Raw genomic sequence first — 25,054 nt, 5'->3', positions numbered from 1 at the left:
TGGGTTGTCAGTGTGGTTTCAGAAGTGGTAGAGGATGTGTGTGAGAAATACTTAAAAAGGCAAATGAATATGTATGTGGCATGCACGGATCTGGATAAGGCATATGTTAGGATTGATAGAGATGCTTTGTGGAGGTTCTTAAGAATAAATGGAGTGGACGGTGAGCTGCTCGATGCAGTGAGAAGTTTTTATCAAGGATGTAAGGCTTGTGTGTGGGTAGCAAGAGAGTGATTGGTTCTCAGTGAAGGTCGGTCTGGGGCTAGGGGTGTTTGATGTCACCATGGTTGTTTAAGTTGTTTATGGATGGGGTAGTTAGGGAGATAAATGCAAGAGTTTTGGAGAAAGGGGCGAGTAAGCAGTCTGTTGGGGATGAGATGGCGTGCGAAGTGAGGTAGGTGTTGTTCTCCGATGATACAGCTCTGGTGGCTGATTCGAGTGAGGAACTGCGGAAGTTGGTGACTGAGTTTGGAAATGTGTGAAAGGAGAAAGTTGAGAGTAAGTGTATATAAAAGCAAGGTAGGTTCAGCAGGATTAAGGGACAAGTTAGGTGGGATGTAAGTTTGAATGGAGAAGATTTGGAGAAAGTAAAGAGTTTTGGATATATGGGAGTGGACTTAGCAGCGAAAGGAACCATGGAGCGAAGGTGAGTCGTAGGGGGAGATGAAGTATGTGTGGAAGGTTGCCAGGCATGTGCTTTAGATAGGGTTGTGCAGAGGAGAGTGGATGTGTTGGAAATGTAATTTTTGATGACAATATGTGGTGTGAGGTGGTTTGAACGATTAAGTAATGAAAGAGTAAGAGAGATGTGATAAAAAGATTATGGGTGAAAGAGTAGAAGAGGGTGTGTTGAAATGGTTTGGACATAAGGAACGAATGAATGAGGAGAGGTTAACAAAGAGGATATATGTGTTAACAAAGAGTATATATGTGTCAGAAATAGAAGGAACACAGAGAAGCGGGAGACTAAATTGGGGGTGAAAGGATGGAGTGATAAAGATTTTGAGCGATCAAGGCCTGAACATACAGGAGGGTGAAAGCCGTGCACGGAATAGAGTGAATTGGAACGAAATGGTTTATTGGGGTCAACGTGCCATCAATGGACTGAACCAAGGCATGTGAAACGTCTGAGATAAACCATGTAAAGGTCTGTGTGGCCTGGATGTGGATAGGGAGCTGTGGTTTCAGTGCATTACACATGACAGCTAGATACTGAGTGTGAACGTATAGGGCCTTTCTTCGTGTGTTTCCTTGCGCTTCTTCGCTGACGCATTGGGTGGCGTTGTGTTTCCTGTGGAGCGGGGTGGCGCCAGGAATGGATAAAGGCAAGTAAGTATGAATATGTGATATAGTGTATGTATGCATATATATATATATACATATATATATATATATACACTGTTTTCATTGCACGGTTTGATTAAGTTTCGCAAGTAATTTCACTCCCTAATTCGCGACCGCCTACCTGGTCTTTCCTTTTTCATAACCTCATTACAGAAAGTCTCGTTCCGGGAAATGACCCCCTTCCTGGCTGAACTAATTGCCTGTAACGACATGTGTGTTAACCTCTGCCGCAAAAGACAGCATCAGTTTCTCATTTTTTTTTTTCCCCCCTTGTATCACGTTTGACGTGTATGATTAAAGTCGCTGGTTATCCAGTTTAGATGACTCCTGTAATTATACTCTTTATTGGTCGGGTTGCTCTGAGAGACGGCGTCGGAGCAACGGCATATCTGACGCAGAGGTTAATTAAGATATTTCTAGTAAAGTGGTTTGAACGCCGCGCGGGGGAGCCTCGGCAAAGCATCTTGATCATTAGAGGTTTTTTGCCTGTTCACTGTTTGAGAAATGGTGCTTCATTTGGATCCTATTTAGGGCACTGTAATGACCCATTCAGTGACTTGCATTGACTCGTGTTTCAACGCCAAATAAGAAATTTGATGTGCATCACACGAAGAATAATTACCTTCGCAAGATTTTCGAGTAGGAATCATTATTGACTTAAAATTCATCATGAATACTGATATTGAGATTTCGAAAACGACCAAAAGAAGTAGTCTTATCTAGCCTCACATTACAAATTTACCACGAATTTATTTCTTAGGTAATTTCATCCTATTCAGTCCTGAAGCTTACAGACTTCATAGCCTCGTCGGTCAGAAAGACGGGCTCGTATACTGAAATTCTGAACTTAGTAATTTGGCGAATTGCACCTCGTACACCTGTACGTTGGTGAGCGAGAGCCATGTCAAGGGGACGAAGAATAACTTATGTTACTTTTTCAAAGTTTCCAAATTCACTCTAGCGTATTGCAGAGAGAGGGAGAGAGAGCCTCACCCACTCCTTTCTCCCTTACATTCTCCTTTTTCCCTCGTATACCTTCCTTCTTTCTTTTCTCTTGTTCTTTCTACAGTGCTTCCTTTTCTCTCTTTCTCTTTTATACTTTCCTGTCATCTCTCTTTTTCACTCCTCTCTCTCTCTCTCTCTCTCTCTCTCTCTCTCTCTCTCTCTCTCTCTCTCTCTCTCTCTCTCTCTCTGTTTCTTCCAATCTTATTCTCTCTCTGAAATTAAAGATCACGTATGCTTTAGGAAAAAAAAACCCTAATTTTCACACACCTCTCACCAAAACAGATTCAGACTTAAAAACTCTCACCGTCACTTTGGCTCAACGTTTGATGTCACTTTGGTCAAGTGAAAAAAAAATCCATCTTTGAAAACCTCTAGTATGAAGTGAGAAAAATTCCTTCTTCCTTATCTGTGTCTTTGTTTATTTTCCTCACCCTCTGTACTAGTTTCTACTATCAATATTCCTTTCGTTTTTAGGTGACACGTGTATAGTGTGTGTTGCCTGAGATAGTATTGGACAATACTTTGTCTATAATGAGCGGAAATTGATTTTGAATTTAGTTTTGAACCTGAATCTGTTTTTCGTGATGATTATTCGCTGATTACATTTCTTTATATTGTTACTCTAAGCAGCGGAGCTTGTGATACGTCCCCCGTTTTTCCATAATATAGGTCAAGAGTTCCCACAAAGGATCTGCGAACAACTGGGTCATGAAACTGACCTTTTTTTTTTTTTTTTTATCTCCTCTACAACACCTTAAAACCAAAAACATCTTCACGTTTAAAGACTTCAAATTTAACGACGAATTTCTACCTTGCTTAGGAAACCCGGAAACAGATGAATGAATATCTTTCTTAAGTATCGAGGTTTTTCGAGTTGAAGAAGAATTTAAAAAAGAAGGCTAATTAGAGAGAATAGGTAGAACCGCTAAAGAGCCTTTGTCTTAATTCCAAATGCTATATTCCTTTATTGCTTTAGCTTCGCTCTGAAGATACGCAAAACATCTACAACTAATAATGTAACATTAAATCGCCAATGTAGACATATTCTTTCTACGTTTTAGATAGAAGGCGTTGTTTTCCCGTTCTCAACACCGGACGTAACTTAATTTTCCTCTCTCCTCTGGTAAGATATCCAGAAATTATAGTTTCACATTATATTCAAGTACACCAGAAGGAACTTGTTTCCTCTACACTCAAAAATCATGTGAAATTACGTGACTCTTTATAAAACAAGTCACTGTATATCCATTCACTTTCAGTTCTGACACGTTCATTTTCCATTCTTTCATTCTTTTGGTTCACAATTTTCCTCCTTATGCTAATTCAGCTCTCCCATTTCAGCCAGACGGATAATGTATTATAATTTCCCCCTCCTCCCTCCTAGTGTACAACTAGGCCATGCAGTTGCTCCTAACCAGTAATGACTAGAAGGGAAAGTCACCTTTCCCTCCCCCCACCACTACTGAGCCTGGAACTAGCATGCGTGTGTGAGCGTGTGTGTGTGCGTATGCGAGTGTGTGTGTTATTCTCAACTTTGGCACTAACCTTTCCTCCACTACCGTCGTCAGGGGGCCGGATGTACCGCCTTATTGGTCGCTGTGGTCTCACGTAAAATGGAACTAACCCGCGCCGAGAAACATGTCCACAATTTCATGATGGACACGCAGTTGACAAAGAGGGTAAGTCCTGAAGGAATGACTTCACTGCATCGTTTCTGGGAGAGAAGTCGTCGTCGCCAAACCCACCCCTCCGCTGCCCCACCATCACTACCCTCTCTCCCCCCTGCTTGTTGTTGTTGTTGTTGATGTTTCCCCCCCTCTCCCCCCCCCCGCCCCCCCTCTCAACCCCCCCTGCCTTGGCTGACGACCGCACCATGGTTGTGACGTTGTTTCCCTCCCTCCCCTCTTGGCGAAGGAACTCCGGCAAGAACACACGCAAACCCAACCACCCAACCATCCCTCCCCCCCCCGCGCGTGTAAACAACCTCACAGCCACTTGCGGGAGAAGCCATCGATGTTGTTTTATAGTCGATGTATCGATGTATTATTATTGTTGTTTTTTTTTCTCTCTCTCTTCTCCCATTTCTTCAACCATCAACGTGTTCCAACAACCAACCAACCAACCGACTGCTTCCTCAACCAAACCAACACAAACCACCTCCGTCTTCTTCGCGCGCGCGCCACGAATTGGCTTCGGCTCGGCCTCTCCAGGGTAATGGGAGCATGGCTCTGGTTGTGGCGGTGCTTCTCACTAAAATACAAATGCAGCCCGCGGAAAAGAGAGTTCATGTACTTATGATGGAAAAGCAGCTCAATTGGAGGGTAAGGCGAATGGGCCAAAGCGCCCCGGACACTAATGGTTTAATAACAAGTCTCTCTTTCTTTTCTCTTTTTTTTTTTTTTTAATTAGTTTCACTAACACCTCCTGGAGTGTTGGTCTTGTGTAAGCAGATGGCAAGGCATCGAGTCAGTGACAATATACATATAAAGGCAAAAGAGATCTGAAGGCGTAAAAGAAGCTAATTTTTTCCCCCCACATCAAAATGTAAGTTTTATCCAAGTGTTCTTGAATGTAAACTGGTTTATGTCATCACTTCCTTCAACCCTTAATCTATGATTACTGTAATGTTTTACAGGATTCTGTTGTCTCTTGTTATTTCTTTTCTACAAAGAATATAGCACATCAACATCTGCTATATGGTATAATGCAGTTTATCTATAGATTGACAAAATCAGCTAAAAGAAAAGGGTATTTTTTTTCTAAGTGTTCAAATTATCTCGTTTATATTTCACCAGTTGAAAGTTGAAATGCATGCCTTCTCCTGACACGACCTTTCGACGCTAACACATATATAAAAAAATAATGAAACACTCCTCTTCTCTTACAGTAAACACCATTACAAATCCCCGTAGCAGTAGAGAATGTGTGTTCCTTAGGTGTCTATTGTGTGGTTGTGCTCTGTGTTGACGCATGTTTCTCCTGCAGGAAAAGGAAGAGATGAAAAGCCTGATAGTAAAGGTCCAATGATTCTGCATCCTTTTCCTGGTAAAACTTCCCCTATCCTTCCCGTTTTTTCTGTTTTTCTTTGGCTAGTTTCTTAATCCCATGAGAACGAAGATACAACCCATGGGTATGATGGGCTGGCCTTTGACCTCGACTCGTAACAGGTTAAGAGCCAAGTATTTGGAGCATAAATGCAGAAGTAGAGTATCCATTAGTCAGAGCTAGATCCCATCTGGAAAGGATGCAGTAGCCTTAGGCAGTGTAACAGGGGCTTTCGCTTTACAAACTTATCTTTGTTAAAAAGAAAAAAAAAAGCATCATTAGGCTAGCATGGTTTTTAAAGCAGCCATTTATCTAATATATAAGCTTTTCTTTAAGGAATGATACATGACTATTTATCGGACTGATTAGAAAGAAATGTGTTTAAATGGGTATACCTAGAGAAGCCGACAGCGTATGAAACAAGGGACTAGAGTTTAAGAGAGACATAGAAGCAGCTAAACCACCTTACATATATTGTTCTTCGTATAACCCTTGATAACGATACGTCCCTTGAGCAAGGCGGTACAACCCTTTGGTTGTGATGGCCCAGCTGTCGTCAGCAGTTCGAAGCTCGTGTCGTTACGAGAAGAGTCGTACTGTCGTGCTCATGGGTCATACAGTCGTGCTCACATAGTCATACCGTCGTGCTTCTAAAGCTGCCACTGAACTAAATAATTATATACCCAGTACTCGGCATTTACAAGTCCAACAAAAGAGAAATAAACTACAGTTCATGAACGAGAGAGAGAGAGAGAGAGAGAGTACTCGAAGTCCAGAGCAAGTCAAAGCTGAGTTCAAAGATCTTGTATTCGTCACCATTAGGTCTTGCTCCTAAGACTAAGACTGCATTAAAACGAAATTTTTCAATGGTGTGTACATAAGCTTCATGTTACATATGGTCAGCGTTTACCATCATTGGCCATTGATTTGGACCGAGTCAATTCACTGAAGCTTATAGTTACCTAGTGTGACCTTTAAACAGTTCTGTTAAAGTTGATAGCTAATCGAAGTCGCCTGTTATTGGCTCTATTACGGACAGTAGGAAGATGACTGTAATTGACTTAACTAGTCATGAGAGTGAATAGCCAATCAAGTGGAGTTAACCTGACAATGGAACGCACCCTCGTGTATTTTGATCTCTTATCTAGACAGGCCTTCAAGCTGTAATAGACGAAAAAAAAAAAAAAAAAGGTTTTTAAGCAATGAAATGAGCAAATAGATTTTTTAGAAATCAGTTTCTACTTCAATACTTCGAGGACATCCATCGAAGTTATTAACTGCTCTTGATGAGGATTTCATCCTCGTACTTAAGTATAGATAAAAGTGAACTTATATTTATATGAAGCAGATGATAACTGGATCTGGATAGACAATGAAGAGATACTTCTGGTAACTCATTATCACACATGACAGTATCCTTTGCTATCGAGGCAGGGGAGGAATGGACATAATCAAACCAATCACGTTCATGATATGCTTTATCCATTCCCTCAAGATAGGATGAATTCCCATTTCATAATGTTTTGGACCCGGCAACGGCGTTAAACAAGCCTGAATACATATTTTCATTCAGAAAGTAATTCACTAGTTACGAATTTTATATAAATCTATCAAGACATCAGCCATAATACATTGTCCATAATTATCACAAACTTTTAAATGAAAGTTATTGGACTGACGAGTCCGATAATCATGTTCAATACTGGAGGAACTAATGAAAGACCCACACAAATACTACTTTCATCTGGTATCATCAACAATGTTATACGGCAGTCTCCCAGAGCAGCCAGTGTTTCTTTCGTTCGTCTTGCACAGTGCATTTACACACACACACACACCTAGCTTAGGCTGGGGGTATGTATGTGTGCATACATAGGAGTAAACACATGGTGTGTGTATCTATCTATCTATCCATATATATATATATGTATGGTTAAAAGACGGAGCAACGAGTGTAAAAGTCTCTCCCGTAACACACATACTTTTTACAGCAATGGAATATACATTCGCTTTAGTAGCTGCAAAAATGACAGTGCAAATGAGGTACACATCAGTGGTATATATATATGATTATAACCATAAGGTTAATCCTCTTTGTAAGGACATTCGAACCTACGTGGATCTCACTCTCGCAACAAACGCAATTAGACTCTTAAGAACCGCTGAGCATTAATATACCGATATATTAACTCGCTACATATTGCACATCCAAGACTTAAGGACAAGTAGTTAGAGTCTAGTATTAGGCTAGATGGCAGGAGAGTGACAGCATTCCGGGATCAGTTAATGCCTTAGACTGATACAAACATTGACCACGATGGTACGGCTCTTAAGTCATGAAGGCATGTGGGCTTTGACTATAGTCCCTTATGGGTCGAATAAGAAAACCCAGACTTATATACCCAATGGTCGCAGCATCGTGCTCAAGGGTCGTCCCGTCGTACTCATGGGTCGTAAGCATAGAGCCCATGGAGGTATGTATGTAAACATAGTGCCTATGGGGCATATATGTAAACATAGTGCCCAAGACTATATATGGCTCGCCCCTCTTATAATGCTCGCTATTCTAATGGACCTCCTGGCTTCATGTAGACCTAGATGCGGACAGTGTAGATAGTAACAGTGATGTGAGGTGTGACGTAGATGTGTGGTGTGGTGCTTGTGACCTCTGTGTTGTAGTAGCCATAGTATGGTCTTCAGTAGATTGAAGTCTTTATCATATTATTGTTGTTATTGTAGGCATCATGTTATACATGTATAATGCTGTGAATGTCATTAGATCGAGCCGTCCATTTATCTCATCTTGATCATATGGGAGTTAAAAGTACTCCTCCCAAGATATGTGTAGCAAAAATACACATATTAGTTTTTTGTCTCAGAAATTTTTAAAGTTGTTCAGAGATGTGTTAAGATCAGGGAGGAGAAACATGTCGCACACACCAACTCTTCCTTCTCCACCACCTCATCCTCCTCTGCCAACCCTTCTCTCTCTCTCTCTCTCTCTCTCTCTCTCTCTCTCTCTCTCTCTCTCTCTCTCTCTCTCTCTCTCTCTCTCTCTCTCTCTCCCCACACCGTCTATCATCCATAATCCCCTCCCACAGATTCCATAAGGATGCCATTATGGTATGGGATCTTGTTTATATGATAATCTGAATCTGTCTGGGGAGAGATTTCTAACCCACCCACCTCACCACCCTCCTTCCCCCCTATCCCTTTTTAAGTGCGTCATCAGTATTCATTATACGGAGTGTGAGTCAACAGACGAACCCTAAAGGAATGCGGTAGCACACGCAACACAGGATGGAGTCTATAGAATTTATTTTGAGACACACGCGTTTCGATCATACGCGCTTGCCATTCTGAAAGAGACTTTTAAGGTTGGAACACGAGCCAAGACTATAATCGCCAACTCCTGCTTGTGTTTCATGAGCTACCGGGCTCCCATAGGCCCTACTAGTCATACTCAAGATGAACCTTTGTTTTTGATATATGAATGATTACACCCACACATGAAACTGTCTTTACAATACCTTTTTCACCAACCCTCGTTGAATGACCTGATCCCTTACAGAGTGCATCACGGTAAGCATTTGTTTCATCCCACATGCATATAAACTGATGTGGAGGTTCTCCCAGCCATGTCATACGCGAAAAAAAAAACTTTTCTTTTTTTTGTTCTGATTTCTTCATCAATACCTGTCCGAAACTCTGTCTCCCCGTCATCTGGTACGTACACAGATAACACGTGTGCGTGCCTATGAGTGGGTGTATATGGAAATGAAATGACTCTCTCTCTCTCTCTCTCTCTCTCTCTCTCTCTCTCTCTCTCTCTCTCTCGCTAGGTCATATGAGCCCATGGACAGCTTTCCCAAATCTCATGGACATCATACCAGTCTAATTTTCAGTTCAGTGATATCCGCAGGTAACACCAATATTCCCATGTCACTATTATTGTCTTCCTCACTCCCTCAGTCTCATAAAGGCCCTGTGTCACCCATCGCACACTCTAGTGTGTCTGGTCATACCCATACAGACACACCTTTTTTTTCTCCACGGGGTTATCTTCCTGTCTCCCGTTCATCATGGCAGGACTTTCAGTGATCTTCGATCCATGGCCTGAGCAGTGATCAAAAAACAACACAGTGGTGGTGGTAGAGAGAGAGAGAAGAGAGAGAGAGAGAGAGAGAGAGAGAGAGAGAGAAAGAGTGTATGTGTGTTTGTGAACTCATTTTATTGTGTTTTGCTTCAAGAAAAATGAATTAAAACAGTGTATGAGTGACGAGCACATTAAAAAAAAAAAAAAAGATAAAAAGCGTTTTTGGAATTTTTCGTTTCATCTACATACTGTGGGAGAGTAAAGAGGGATTGTGTTGTCTAATAATTTCTTCCGTAATAAACGTTAGGACCCGATGTGTTTTCTATCCCAAAGAATTCTGGATATGTAATATTTTTTTTCGAATACATATATATATATATATATAGAATGTGTATATAGTGGCCGCCCAAGGTTTGAGTGCTCTTAAGTTCGGATCTTGTTCGCGGTATCCTGTTCACAGTTAACCCAACTGTTCATCCTCCTCCCCCCAGGGACTGTTCGATAAATAGGTACCTGGCTTATTCTAGTGTGTGGGTGTGTGGGTGTGTGTGTGTGTGTGTGTGTATACATAGGTGTTACCGGACTTCGTCTATTTGAGGTAAAACCGCGAGTGGAGATCCACCAATGACGAGATTGTATCATCGAAACAGAGCGTCTCGCTTCGGAGTTACACCTGTCACTGCTACTGGGCGTAGCGCAGCCTTGGAAATGCAGGAGACCCCTGGCTGGGGGGATGGCCTGGTTTTATAGCCTCAGAACCCCTATATGAAAGTGTCCTGGGGTGTTATGTATATACATATATATATATATATATATATATTTATACCATTCGCCATTTCCCGCGTTAGCAAGGTAGCGTTAAGAAATGAGGACGGAGCCTTTGAGGGAAATCCTCATTTGGCCCCCTTCTCTGTTCCTCCTTTTGGAAAATTACAAACGAGAGGGTAGGATTTCCAGCCCCCCCCGCTCCCTTCCCTTTAATTCGCCTTCTACGACACGTAGGGAATACGTGGGAAGTATTCTTTCTCCCCAATCCCCACGGTAATATATATATATATATATATATATATATATATATATATATATATCCATGCTACAAAACCGATGTGACAGTAGTAGATTGAACCCAACGATTTGAAGTAACTTCAATGCACGGAAAAGTGAGGTGATAGCTCAAGTAACGTCAGAGTTACTTAAATATCCACCACACAGAAGGTCAAAAGTTCCTGGCAATATCATTCATCATATGTGACTTATCACTTCAAGAAATCACCACTTAAGAATATCTACCATCTAAAGGTCTTATCGTTTGACGTGTTATTGTGCGAATCGCCACTCATAAGGGTCTTATCGTCTGACTGATAATAAGAGGAGTTTACCACTGGACAGTGACATGGGTTGTAAGCTTTATGTTATCACAAACAACGCTTTGGTCATTACGTACGTCCTTCATCATAAGATGAAGATGACAGTATGCTAGAAACTATGATTTATCTGGCCTAGGTAAGCCCTTGATCTAGTATCCATTAAAAAGAAAAGAAAAAATTAATATGTATACATATATATAAGAAAAAGTAAATACATTTGAAAAGCTAGTGTTAAGAGAGATTTAAGGACTCGAAGAACTTAAAGGACTCATATTAAAAGGTGAGCATGAAATTGTACGAAAAATTGTTAAAAAGAAAGTTTTTTTTTCTCTTATGAGTCTGGCCTCAGATTTTCACGTGTACTCACGACTTTGAGGTTCTTAAAGACTTTCCAAGTATCTTCAAAAGGGTTTAAAAGAGTTTTTGGTCGCACGGACCCTGCGGATTAACCATTCCCCCTTTATAGACTCGTAATAAAAGTGAAATATCGAGTTAATTTTTTTTGTTTTTCAGTCGTTCTTTTAAGATTTAAACATCTCACGAAGGATGTAGAAGAACTAGGCGCAGTCAAGCATACACCATGCATATATATCTATAAGAATTACGGTACGATTAATATATAACATGATAACATGAACATCTTATCTATAAATGTGTAATACTGAGTCACATCTTCGTAAGTCTCATTCTGAAATATGGCCGACGATACAAGAGAAATACTGACCAAATACGGATATTCACAGAGAAAAATTTACTCCTCGATGACTGAAATAGTCTTTCCTTCCTCACCAAGTTCTATTGTTTTTCTTTCTTATTAAGTATTTACTATAATAGAAAAAATGCAGATGACGTTATATATATATATATATATATATATATATATATATATATATATATATATATATTATAAGCTATGTTCCCTCAGTTTTTCTACAGTACATAGCTGGTTATCTCTTTGTCTTTGGTCGATTAGACGAGCCGGGAGCTGATGGCATTATGCAAACGAAGAGTGCCCTTTTTCTCCCCCTAAAAAGGACCGAACGTCCTTTCTTCTTCCCCTTCTATTTCTATGCTCTGTAGTCTGAAGCAGCACATTGTTCTCCCGAAACATTTTCCAGCTGTGCATCATCTAACGTGGAGGCACTCCAGCAGCCTACTTCTCTTTCGAGTGTATGATGTTAAGCCATGTGGACGCCCAGTACTTCCATCGGGCCTGAGGAGCTAGGGGGGTTTCCTTTAGGTTGGGTAAGTGGCAGATGCAAGACTGGACGAAGGTGTTAGACACCTCCCTCTGCCTGGCGTAATACCTTGTCACAACTCGTATATCTCTGATGTCGACGGCCGTCAAAATCAGCTACTCCTACCGCAGATGCACTGACATTCAGAATAGGCAGTACGAAGACCATTTGAGTGAAGACAGAAGAGTCCGGAAGATCAAGTTGGCTTGATCCACTACATCTGAGGCTCGGTTTAGCCCGACTGTGACGTGGTGTACCATGGCTCGATGGGTTTGCCCCTAGCAACTTTGTTTGTGAGTGTACAAACACGGGATTTGGATGAGCTACAACACCTCTACAGTTACCTCCAAGCCTTGCCTGCGGTGATTAAGCTGGGATCATGTTTTAACCCGTGGAGATCTGCAGGGTTTCTGACAGCTATTTCAGACCCCTAGGTTCCTCGAGGCTGCAGTGGATGACAGGAATCTTGGAGGCAGTGCAGACTACAGTACCAACAGGTCAGACTGGGAGTTTTGCTTCTTTGGGTCATTCGAACGGCTCTGTACAGCCTTTTCAAGCACAAACAGCGTTTCTCCAAATTCCCTCCTGTCTCTCATTGTTGAAAAATTAGGTGTTCAGGAAATGTGTCAATATGGATACACCTCAGTTAGATGGAAGAGAAGCATCTATGTCAGTAGCTGTCACTAATGATGATTTCGTATTCCTGTAAATGCTTCTTTAAGATTACATGAACGCATGCGCACTCAAAAGTATTCGTAGTACGTGTACAAGATTAAGGAGCGTGCAACACAAGGTGTATACAAGAGGTGGGGTCCCACGAGTGAAAAGCCACCTTTGACGAGGTTGTATGATTGAAAGCACTGTCTCGTCAAAGGACTTCTCACTCCAAAAGAGTCCACATTTCCCTGCCACTGAAAGCAGTGCAGCCTGGGAATCGGAACAAGCACTGGCTGCCTAGCAACCATAAACACTCAACACGTACACAGTAAAAAAAACCAAGGATCCTCCCAGTATAATCCCACCTCAACATACTCGGCACCACGATCGAAACAACAGCACTAGACCCCCTCCTACCCAAACGCCTCTTAAACTAACGACCAACCCTCGAATAGAGTTAGAAAAGCATACCCTTGCCTCACGTATCAATACCAATATATACAGACACCACTACACGCCCGACAATCGAATCCGAGCCACTGAGAATATAGGTCGGACAGCGCACCCATGGACCACCAATGTGCTAATAAGTTGTCTTTACTAAGTTAGAACAGCTTTAAGCTCACTGGTGGTACAGAGGCATGCTGTCTGTCTACCATTTTCGGTGAGCGCAGCGGTAAAATTGTTTAGATTGATCTACGTGTTAGTATTACATATTCTGGTATATATATATATATATATATATATATATATATATATATATATATATATATATATATATATCAATTTATTTGTTTATATTCCGCCCAGAAACAAATGATCACCCACTAGTTAACTCCACTGATACAAGTATTGTATTAAACCTTAAAGAACTCTTCTGCCAGAGACTCTGACAACATATCAAAGTTTCCCATCAAAATACTTCGGCTCATTTATAAGTTATCTTCAACCACATGTTTCCAAAACTCGCCAACACAATACCACTCTTGAAACACTCCAAGCCACCTAACCCCTTATCTCCCTCTTCTCACCGTATATCAATTCTCTCTTTAGTATCCAAACTCTATGACAAAATGATTCACAACAGACTTGCCTTCACATCCATCTACACTACACTCCTTCCTTACGTATGTAACATAGAAAACTTCAACCAACCGTAAACCCCCGTCCCGCACAACAATAGGAACCCAGTGACATCAACAAAGCATTTGATATTGTTATCCAACATATCCTCACGCTAAAGATCCCTGACACCCTCTACAAGTGCTTGGCTAACTCCATTTAGTCGATCGCCATGCCGTAGTCACTCAAAACGGCTTTAATTCTTAAACCCTTAAACTCTAAAGTGGAGTTCCCCAAGAAGTTCTTTCTTTAATCCTCCTCAGTCTCTTCCTGCATGACCTCCCATTACCATCAGCAAACCACAACTTTTTTTTAAAGAGTCCTCTCATAGGCAGACGCCCCCACTTCTCCGCAGAGTCCATTCAACCACTCAAAACCCATGACAGATACGACACTAACCTACGCCCTCCAGTCATCTTGTGTGAACAATCACTCCCACTGATCAAAACCTACTACTCTAGGCATCATGTACGATATACACAACATTCACTTCCCACAACGAATACTCCCACACATATCAAAAAGAGTAAATGCCTTCGGAATGCAAACGGGTATATAAAACAAGAGAAAGAATCCCTTAGCATCGTCTACAAACAATTCATCCACCTCTCCAAACAATTGCTGGCTGCCGTGCAACTACAAACACTTTAGCACCTACACAGTGAAACATGGATCTGCTTAATGCAATGCCACCTCAATATATGTGGTACTCAGTTTGCAACAGCACTAGACCCCTGTCCACCCACAGGACACCATAATTAACCACCAACCCTTCAGTAGCAATAAGAAGTATACTCCGGCCTCACACTTCAACTTCTGCTTACGGATTCCCCTACCTCAGATTAACGCAACACTGACAAAACTCACACACAAACACACACTGAAATTAGCAGACAAGCCTGTACAAAACGACAGCCCTCCTAACTCTGTCTTAAACGTCACCCTAAAAGATGTATACCAGTCAGATGTCAGTCTCCCAAAACATACAGGAGGCATGCTATCCCTCATAGGTTCAGGACATGGCCCATCTGCACAACGCCTACAATCACTGATTCATCACATCCCAAAACTCTTCATGCCCACGATGCAACCACAGCAAAAAAGACGCCGAACGCTTACTATACAGTTGCCCTGCATTGTACACACATGTACGCGCTCTTACCACCACACTTTATGTCCTGTGGTCTAGACCGATGGACGTGGCTGGCTTCCTGAGTGCAGCAAGAGCCTCACGGAAGTAAGCGTTTATATTTATATATATATATATATATATATATATATATATATATATATATATATATATATATATATATATATATATATGTATATGATTAGTAACATTGTATATACCCCAGGACCCCTTCTCCAAGGGTTCCTTGTGCTCAAAGTTGCGCTACACTCAGTAACAGGGACAGGATGTACTCATTTGAGGCAAGTTCACTGACTAGAATGTACTCTGGTTCCTCAAGTGACGATGGTACAGCCTCGCAAGAAAGAAACTTTTCACTCGCGGCGTAACCTCACGCAGGATTTCATCAGTGGCGGGGTGGCGACCAGAATGGATGAAGGCAGCAAGCATGAATATGTACATGTGTATATATGTATATATCTGTATATGTACATGTATGTATACGTTGAAATGTATAGATATGTATATGCGCGTGCGAGGGCGTTTATGTATATACATGTGTACGTAGGTTGGTTGGGCCATTCTTTCGCCTGTTTTCTTGCGCTACCTCGCTGACGCGAGAGACGGCGATTAAGTATAATATAAATATACCTGTGTGTGTGTGTGTGTCTTTTTCATACTTGTTCATCATTCCCCGTGTTTGAGAGGTAACGCCAGCAAGAAACGAAGAAAGCTCTCATTTTATCGCATCCACTCGCTGTCGCGCACCACAGGCCATTCCATGGTTTTTCTTAACCTCTTCAAATGGTCTCGTTCTTCTTATTGACAGCACATTGCTCCTGTATATAACATAGCTCAAATTCTTCCATAAATGCCTCCGACCATCCTTCATGTCCAAATCCCAGTAACTCAAAAGCCTCTCTCACTTCATCCTTCCATCTCCTTCTCGGTCCTCACTTCCCCCTTTGCTCTTTCCAGTGCTAAAGGCAAATCCTTTATGTCTGTGTCTCTTCGCTCATCTACTCCAAATTTCCAAACCATTTTAACATTACCTGATCAGCTCTCTCAACTAGACTCCCCTTACTACCACACCTCTACTCTCGCACTGTCATTCCTTGCCTGATCGTTACATATTGTCAGCAGACATTTCATGTCCAACACATCCTCCCTCTTCCGCTCCTTTTCATTTAGATCCCAAAACTTGCACCCATACGGCACTTTCGGGCGAACTGTGACTTGAAAATCACACTTCTTTGCCTTTAAAGACAATGACCTCACCTTCCACACATGCCTTAGTGCACTCACCCATAATGAGGTTTACTTTAGCTCCGCCGTTCTGTCCACAGCTGTGTTTATCTAAAGGTATATAAAGCACACCACTTTCTTCAGGTTCTCTTAAGTCAAACTCACGCTTTAACCAACCCACCTAGTTTCCTCACCCTGCTATAAGTCATAACCTTACTTTTATTCACACTGACTCTCAACCATCTCCTTTGACACTCTCCTCCAAATTCATACATCAGCAGTGTTTCCCCTCAAGTCTGCCACCTGAACCGTATCATCTACAAACAACAACTGTAACAACTCCAACCCTCCCTTCCCAAGAATCGTGTAGAACCATCTCTCTCCAAGACCGTTGCATTTACCACCCTTGTTACGTAACCCTATCCATGAACAGATTATACAGTCATGGTGACATTTACACACCCCTGATACAGATCCACCTTCATCTGGAGCCATCCACTGTTTTCTCTTACTGATCGCACGCATGACGTACAATGCTCTTCATTGCATTTAGTAGTTCTTCTCTTCCCACCATATATTTTTGGAGTTCATTCTACAAGACCTTTTTATCACCCGTATAACACGCTCTTTTCATATCCATAAAAGGCGTATTCATATCGTTCTCTTTCTACGAGTATTTATCATAATAAAATTTCAAAACAAAGGCCTAATCTACACACCCTTTACCATTCCTAAAACTAAATTGTTCCTCCCCAGTAAGATACTCTGTACATACCACCACCCTTCCAATCGCCTCTCATCCATACAGTTTACCGATAATACCCTTTCGGCATATGCCTTTCTGATTCAAGCCATTTACTTTTGTTCCCTTTGTCTTCATACTGTGGCATTAAACAATCATTTTTGTCAGTTCTCAGGATGCTCACCTTACGCCATATATACAGTGAAAATCCATATTAGCCCCGTTTTTTGGGGAGAGAAATTCACCTGTACTCCCGTCATCTCCAGACGTTTTACCACACCTCATCTTACGCAAGGTTTTTCCCACCTCCATTCACTTCACAAGATCATTCGTCGTGACTCACTCTGTGACTCACTCGTTTCAAAGACACCCCACATCCGCCACCCTATCCTCTACCACATTCAAGGTCCTTCTAAATGATCACCTCTACTTTGCCTCGTACCCTGTCTAGTCCCCTCACTTATGCTGTCATTTGCTCTCTTCCCATGACACTATCGCGTTGGCATGCGATGAGTAGTAGTATCAACGCAAGGGTGAAAAGAAACAACGTCGCGACAAGTCTAATCTCATCATCACGTGTAATAAAGACAACAGTCCAATTACAGTTTACGAATTTATAGGTTTTCATTATAGGCAGATCGAACGAACACTTAATGCCGAACTTAAATTACAAAGAACTGGAAACAAGACGTTGTAACTTAAGAAAAGAATATAGACGATTGAATACGATGGATAAAGAGGACACAGTCAGGCATTTCAGGATTCAAATCTCCACACATCAGGGATGATGATTTAGGAAAGGCCATAAAATACGATTCATAACACAGACGGGAGTACGTGTAGCAAAAGAGACACAAGCAGGTGTTGGAAACCTAAATCATTCTTGGCACTTAGTCTTCACCTGATTAAGGTATCACCAAGCAATAATTCCCCAACTCATGCATGTGTTTTCTTTTGTCTGAAAAGGCCAATGTATTCGATAGACCTCCGCCTCCCCACCCTCGCCACCATCTCTGCCATACGGGAACATGTACGAAACATTCTTGCTGGATTACCCGTTGTGTGACCCCAACTTTAAAATCCCGGCCAGTTTCCACTCCCGACCTGAAGCTAAAGATAACCGAGTCTTTGTTCACCAACCTCCACAAATCATCTACCGGCTCCCACCAAGACAACGTAAAGGGTTACTGTAACTTCTTCTGTGTAACGGTGGGTAACAGATGTTAAATGACCATTTCCTCATGACCACTGATCATGTCGAAGTAAGCCTGTACTTCGTCTCATATTACCAGGTTTCCCTTATACTTTTTTCCAGCTTGTTAGAATTCCAGTTAAGATATTTCAGGGTTGTTCCTCATCTGGTCTGAAACGAAAATCGTGACTGTAATGTCTCATTTCTTTATCCATCTTGTTTGTAACGTCATTTTCTTTTACGATAGTTTCCCATTCCTCCTGTTCACGAACTGCAGTTACACTTAAGTTCTGCTATTTCAATGCATTAGAGTTACTATCTATGATCAAGACGTGTTAATTCGCAAACTGATTGGATTACTTTTTCTTAAAATCTGATGATTTTACTGGAATTCTCTACGTATTGTTGTAGATATATATATATATATATTTTTTCATCCTTGCGGTGGTGCTATTCAATTATTTTATTATCATCATATATAACCTTGAGGAACCCACTTCTCCACGGGCTGCAGCAGCTTCAAGGCTGCTCTACCATCAGTAGCAGGGAAAGGATGAACCACCCCTTTGGAGTGAAAAGTTCTCGGACGAGACTGTACTTTTTACACTCCCGTGGTAAAATCAGAAGCAGGCGGGGTCCATACATACATCCAAACACCAGTACGTGTAAACATGTAAATGAGTAAGTATGAAAAAGTATAACTGTGTTGTCTATTAGGAAAAAAAAATGATTAACTTTCCTTCCTTCCCTCCCACCACCTCCTCCTCATGCAGTTAAAAAATTCGGCGGCCAATGTGTTGAGAGAGACGTGGCTTATCTACAAACACACCAAGTTGGTCAAGAAAGTCAACCACGGCCGAGTCCGCACCCATCAACGCAAGTTCCTCCTCGCCATCTACGCGTACGTTTTCATCCATGGCTTCCGTTTTCTGTAAACGCCTCTGTGGGTCTTACTTCTTCAGACGAGCAATATCTTTTTTTTCTTCTTTTACATTTGCCTGAAGTTTGTGCTTCCATTGTGACTATTCCACAGTTACAGTTGCTGGTTTCTTAAAACAATGGATGTCTTTCAAACTCTACCGACTAGTTTTTACTGCTTCTACCATCTCTACCACTACAACTAATTGAAGGTTTCATTTTCCAGTAAATGGGAAATCATTTTTCTTCCATGTCTTTTAATGAGAGACATTTCTATAATGCTTGTTCCTCATTCACCTTGATATAATGAATTATGCCACTGTTTGTTTTTAAGTGTAACTAATGCCATCATATTTTCTTTTCTACAATGATTTACGAAGTTTCTTTCAGTAAAGGTCACTTTCCTTAAAGATGTCTTAAGTTACTCTCTCAAAAACATGTTACTTTTATAAGAGCGTCTTAGTTACTCTCTTAAAGACGTCTAAGGTACTTTCTTCAAGCTTCCAGGTTTCTTATATATTATATATATATATATATATATATATATATATATATATATATATATATATATATATATATATATATATATATATATTATATATATATATATATATATATATATATATATATATATATATATATATATATATATATATATATATATAACTTGCCACTGTGTTCCTTTCTGGAATTTGATCAATGCCATTCCTTTCCCCTCGTGGGATTCTTTTCCTGTTGGTTCATTTCCTGATAGAATCCTGTTGTTTGTGTTTTCCTCCTTATCTTCGTAACCTGATAACATCTTGTCTCTGCAGCCTCAGAAAGGTGAAGATGGACCAGAGGAAGTTGATGGACAACGCCAACACCATCACCGACATGGCTAAGGTGAGCCTTCGTGGGTCCTCTCGAAACGTTTTCCATTGGAGCAAAAAAATGAATTATCATTATTATCATTATCAATATTCTATCACACTATCATAGCTATTTATCAATATTATCATTATTATCATTATTATTATTATTATTATTATTATTATTATTATTTTGATCATTATAATCGTAATAGTATTTAAGATATTCATCATCATTACTCTCGAAACGTTTTCCATTGGAGCAAAAAAATGAATTATCATTATTATCATTATCAATATTCTATCACACTATCATAGCTATTTATCAATATTATCATTATTATCATTATTATTATTATTATTATTATTATTATTATTATTATTATTATTATTATTTTGATCATTATAATCGTAATAGTATTTAAGATATTCATCATCATTACTGTCATCACTTTACCATTTGCTAAGCTGATGATGTTACATCATTTACTTCACCCTTACCAGAGCTTTGCTTCAGCCTTTATAAACGTCCTTTGATTTCCCACTTCCTTTTCGTATGTTAACTCAGTAGAACGTATCTTCCTGTTTTTCCATAAAAGAGTTAGAATCCCACAGTTCCCTGACACCTGAGTTACATGAATAGGATGTGTTGAATTATGTCTTGAGGCATAGTGACAAAATGATCTATTTGATATAAATCACATTCTTTCGATAGGAACATCCGTTTGTATTGTATTCTCAAAATCAAACGCATCCCAATGAGGGCTCTTCCTTCAGGGTTCATATCTTGTACATGGTATACCAGAGTACCAGTCCTTTTTCAGTGGACGTCCCTAGCATCTGCTATACCACAATACCCTGTCCTTTCTCAGTGTTCATACTTCGTATATGGTGCACAGCAAAACCCTGTCCTTTTTCATACCTAGTACACATGCTCTACCACAGTATGCTATCCTTGTCTTATACTTAGGTCATTATCCCACCTGTTTACAAGGCCTAAAACATCCATAAGGTTACCTTTTTCATACCTAGTACACATGCTCTACCACAGTATGCTATCCTTGTCTTATACTTAGGTCATTATCCCACTTGTTTACAAGGCCAAAAACATCCATAAGGTTACCTGTATAGACGTAGATCCCTCCTCCCCACACCACCACCACCTGTACAAGAGGCCATTACATAACTTCGCGTGTCGTCCACAGACTCAGAACACGGTGTACGAGCTGGTGTCGGAGATGAGCGGCCGCCAGGACGTGCTGGACGAGCGGATCAACTCGCTGGAGGACCGCCTTAACTCCATCCAGGAGGCCCTGGATGCCCTCCCGGACGTCCTGTCGCGGTGCCTGCAGAAGCACCAGGATCTCCTGGACCAGCGGCGCCTCACGGGCCCCTCCTCCAACTCCCTCCATCCCGACATGGCGGCGCGACCCAGTGGCTACCCTGTCCTCACGGCCGGCCAGTCGCCCAGAAGTTCAAGCGTCTGGCAGCAACAACAACAACAACAACAGCAACAACAACAACAGCAGCAGCAGCAGCCACCATCCGGCGCGCCGCCGCTATTCCCCCGGACGGGACTGAGTCCGACGGTGCCAGCGCTTCCTCCGCCGGCGACCTCTGTAAATAGCATGTCAGGGGAGCGGTCGGTCCCCGCGCCGGGGTCGCTGAGCGTGCAGTCGCTGCCCAAATCGGAGGCGTGAAGTCAAGCCGTCCAACTGCGGGCAGCAGCAGAAGTGAGAGTAGCAACCGCAGCTGTTTGTAGGCTACTGCTGATGTCCGCATCCTACTCACTTCAATACTCGCCACTACACCACTATCACCACCCTCCTGCTCCTGCGGTCCGTCACATGTACTGTTTATGACAGGGGTGCGAGTTGGCCGCTATGCTGCCAGCTCTCCCGTCAAAGGACCGCCCTCCTTAAGAAAAAAGAAAAAAAACCCATCCCCCCTCCCATATAATATACATCACCAACCTCCCGCTCCTTCCCTATCACTTTAGTGCATAATGTGATATTTAGGCAAGACAAATCGCGGTGGTGACAGGGCAAGCAGTAGCTCCTCGTTCACCGTCTGCAGCAGTTCGTGGGAACTTCCGTTATATATTCAGTGGCTCAGCAGACTCTCAGCAAAAGGTCGACGCCCTACTATTCGAGGTGGTTAATGATAATCTATACACGACCAAAGAACTCGTTGGAGAGTGATGCCAGGAAATGTAATTCTTCAACTCGTTTACATAACGTTAATTTCTGCAAACATTATATGATTAGAGGGAGCAGTTCACTCAGATGAGCGTAAATATACCACTGATCCTGAGCGACCACACGTTGAAACGGCTGTAAAGTTATATTTATTTATTTTTTTGGGTTGTATAAACAACACTTTTTCTTGAGGTACGTTTTGTGCCCTGCCTGTGTGAGTGTTGTCCAGCGGTCCCTGGTGGATGCTGGCCTCCTCCGAAGGAAGACGATTGTCCTCAAGAAAGAGTGTCTGTGTGTGTGTATGTGTGTCTCATCACCTCATGAGAGCTGTGAAAACTTGGGCACATGATCGCCCCTCCTCCACCACTCCCATCCTCACTCAGTGTCTGTGTGTAGGAGAACACGACCATAGATTAGTGACGCTCGTCCCTGGTGGACGAGGTCAAAGCTTCGTGGGAGTGTCCCCCTTTGCTATGGAGGGAGGAGTCGCCTTATGCTGAAGGTCTGGGGTGTCTACTGATGGTGTGAAGTCTGGGGGTAGTAAAGTTCTCATCATGGGACAGTGATTTTTCGGAGCATAATGACTCCTAGAAGTAAGGAAACCGGAGCATAATATATGATACGTAGTGGTGTGCATGATGTCTCCTGTCTCGTATTCCTTTAATCATGAGGCGTATGTCCACGACACTCTTGGGTGTATAGCCACGACATTCCTGGGTGTATGTCCACCAGACTTGTACGTGCATGTCCGATGTATTCCTGGGTATATTTACACTATACTTCTGTGTGTGTCTGTCCACGACACTCTTGCGTCTGTTGACGACACTCCTGGGGTTATGTTCACGACACTTCAGCGTGAATGTCCACCGACACTACTGTGTTTATTACCACTTCTGCGTGCAAGTCCACGACACTCTTGGGTGTATGTCCCAAACATTCTGGATGTGTGCCATTTATGGGGTTAAATCTACAGTACACCAAGGTATGTGTCCTTGTAACTCACGAGTGTATGATCACGAAAGGCTGGTTGTAGTGTTCCCACTACGACTCCCCTGGGTACATATCACAACACTGGAGCGTATAACCACGAAATCCGTGAATGTACGTTGAAAACACTCCTTGGTGTATGTCTATGACAGTATTGGGTATATGTTCACGACAGTCGTGGGTATATGTCGACGACAATCGTGGGTATATGTCGACGACAATCGTGGGTATATGTTCACGACAGTCGTGGGTATATGTCGACGACAATCGTGGGTATATGTCGACGACAATCGTGGGTATATGTCGACGACAATCGTGGGTATATGTCGACGACAGTCGTGGGTATATGTCGACGACAGTCGTGGGTATATGTCGACGACAGTCGTGGGTATATGTTCACGACGATCGTGGGTATATGTCGACGACAATCGTGGGTATATGTCGACGACAATCGTGGGTATATGTCGACGACTTTCGTGTGGTTTATCCCGAGAGTACTCAAGTGTATGTCCACGACTTTTCTTTAAAGGAAATGTTCACTATGGGACGTGTGACCCAGTCGAGGGTATATTCACAGCACCACCACCACCACCACCAGCTTTAAGTCCACGGTAGTACTCGGTGTGTACAAATGTTTACCTACACTGGAAATATGTCAACGCTGCTCCTGGATGTATATCCACAACACCCCTGGACGCATACCCGCGGCAGTACTAGATGTATACCCATGTACTTTCCCCTGGTTTTACAATGAACGTTGCCTCCAGATAAGTCTCCACTGCATTTACTAGTGTACACCCATGTGTCTGTCCACTGACACTCCAGGGAGGATGCGGCTGACAAAACTCCACATCACAACCTCGGAGTAACTCCAAGACTGTCTGTCTGTCTGACACACACACACTCTCTCTCTCCCTTGGAAATCCTAACGTTGCCACATCATGAGTCAGTACCTATATTAAACCAGGACTTATACAAAGCCACAAACCCTCCTCTGTCGAGGAATGACGAAGGCATTCACCTCAGGAAAGAAGGAAGGAATTTGCGAGTGTCAAGTGGGCAGCTCTCTCTCGTGTGGGAAAAAAAAAAAAAGGATGCCTTACAGAAGATATCCAAGCTTACCAAAGGGGGAAAAAAAAAAAGGTATAGAATATTAAAAACGCCTTTTTTTTTTTTTGGAAATTGATGACAACACCTCGTAGGGTGAGGCAAGTGAAGAAAAAAATAGAAAACGGGGAAAAAAAAAAGAGAGAAAGAGTCACCCACCCACCCACCCACTTACAAGTGGCGGACGCCGAAGAGACCGCTACTTTTGCTACATATCAGGCCGGAACTTTGACGAAGTTCTGGTGCTTTATGGACCACCACAACCACCACCACCATCCTCCCGACCTCCCTCTCCGCCGTCGCGGTTCCCACTTACAACCAGTGTCCAGGTGCTTCTATGGCCTATATATAAACTAATACTCTCATGATCGAGAAGTCGTCATTGGATTAACGTTTTTCGACACAGGGAAAGATGGTTGAAAATTATGAACTTAGGAGATATAACCACTATATATATATATACGAGTATACATAAACATCATACACACACACACACGATATATATATATATATATATATATATATATATATATATATATATATATATATATATATATATATATATATATATATATATACTAATCGTGTAACAGAAGACATAACTATTAACACATACAAGTCTCTCAAGATCGAAAAAACAAAAGCCGACAGCGATGAGCCACATATATGTATGTATATATATATGGAACTCTGGCTCGTATCAGTGTACATGCTTTTCTCTTGCGTGTGTGTGTGTTGTGCACACAATTGTTACTACGGTGGATTTAGTACAAATAAGCCCTTCATTCATATATATTATATATATATACACATA

At 41.7% G+C, this 25,054-nt stretch overlaps 1 protein-coding gene across 10 annotated transcripts in view; it reads left to right on the top strand.

The window, feature by feature from the left end:
• The window catches only part of SK (small conductance calcium-activated potassium channel), an 821,538-nt gene that overhangs the window by 795,006 nt on the left and 1,478 nt on the right, over positions 1-25,054 (top strand). For 9 of the 10 annotated variants that reach the window (XM_071671924.1, XM_071671923.1, XM_071671926.1 and 6 more), the window contains 4 exons: positions 3,915-4,025; positions 18,953-19,080; positions 19,913-19,982; positions 21,154-25,054. The exon at positions 21,154-25,054 is cut by the window's right edge and continues 1,478 nt beyond it. In XM_071671924.1, the coding sequence (XP_071528025.1) occupies positions 3,915-4,025; positions 18,953-19,080; positions 19,913-19,982; positions 21,154-21,648 (804 nt within the window). In that variant the 3' untranslated portion in view covers positions 21,649-25,054. Of the gene's footprint in view, positions 1-3,914; positions 4,026-4,556; positions 4,668-18,952; positions 19,081-19,912; positions 19,983-21,153 lie in introns of all 10 variants that reach the window. The other variant, XM_071671922.1, reaches the window with a different exon arrangement.

Source organism: Panulirus ornatus, chromosome 17 (genome assembly GCF_036320965.1).
Source record: "Panulirus ornatus isolate Po-2019 chromosome 17, ASM3632096v1, whole genome shotgun sequence".
Classification (NCBI taxonomy): Eukaryota; Metazoa; Arthropoda; class Malacostraca; order Decapoda; family Palinuridae; genus Panulirus; species Panulirus ornatus.
This window is presented reverse-complemented; position numbering and strand designations above follow the sequence as displayed.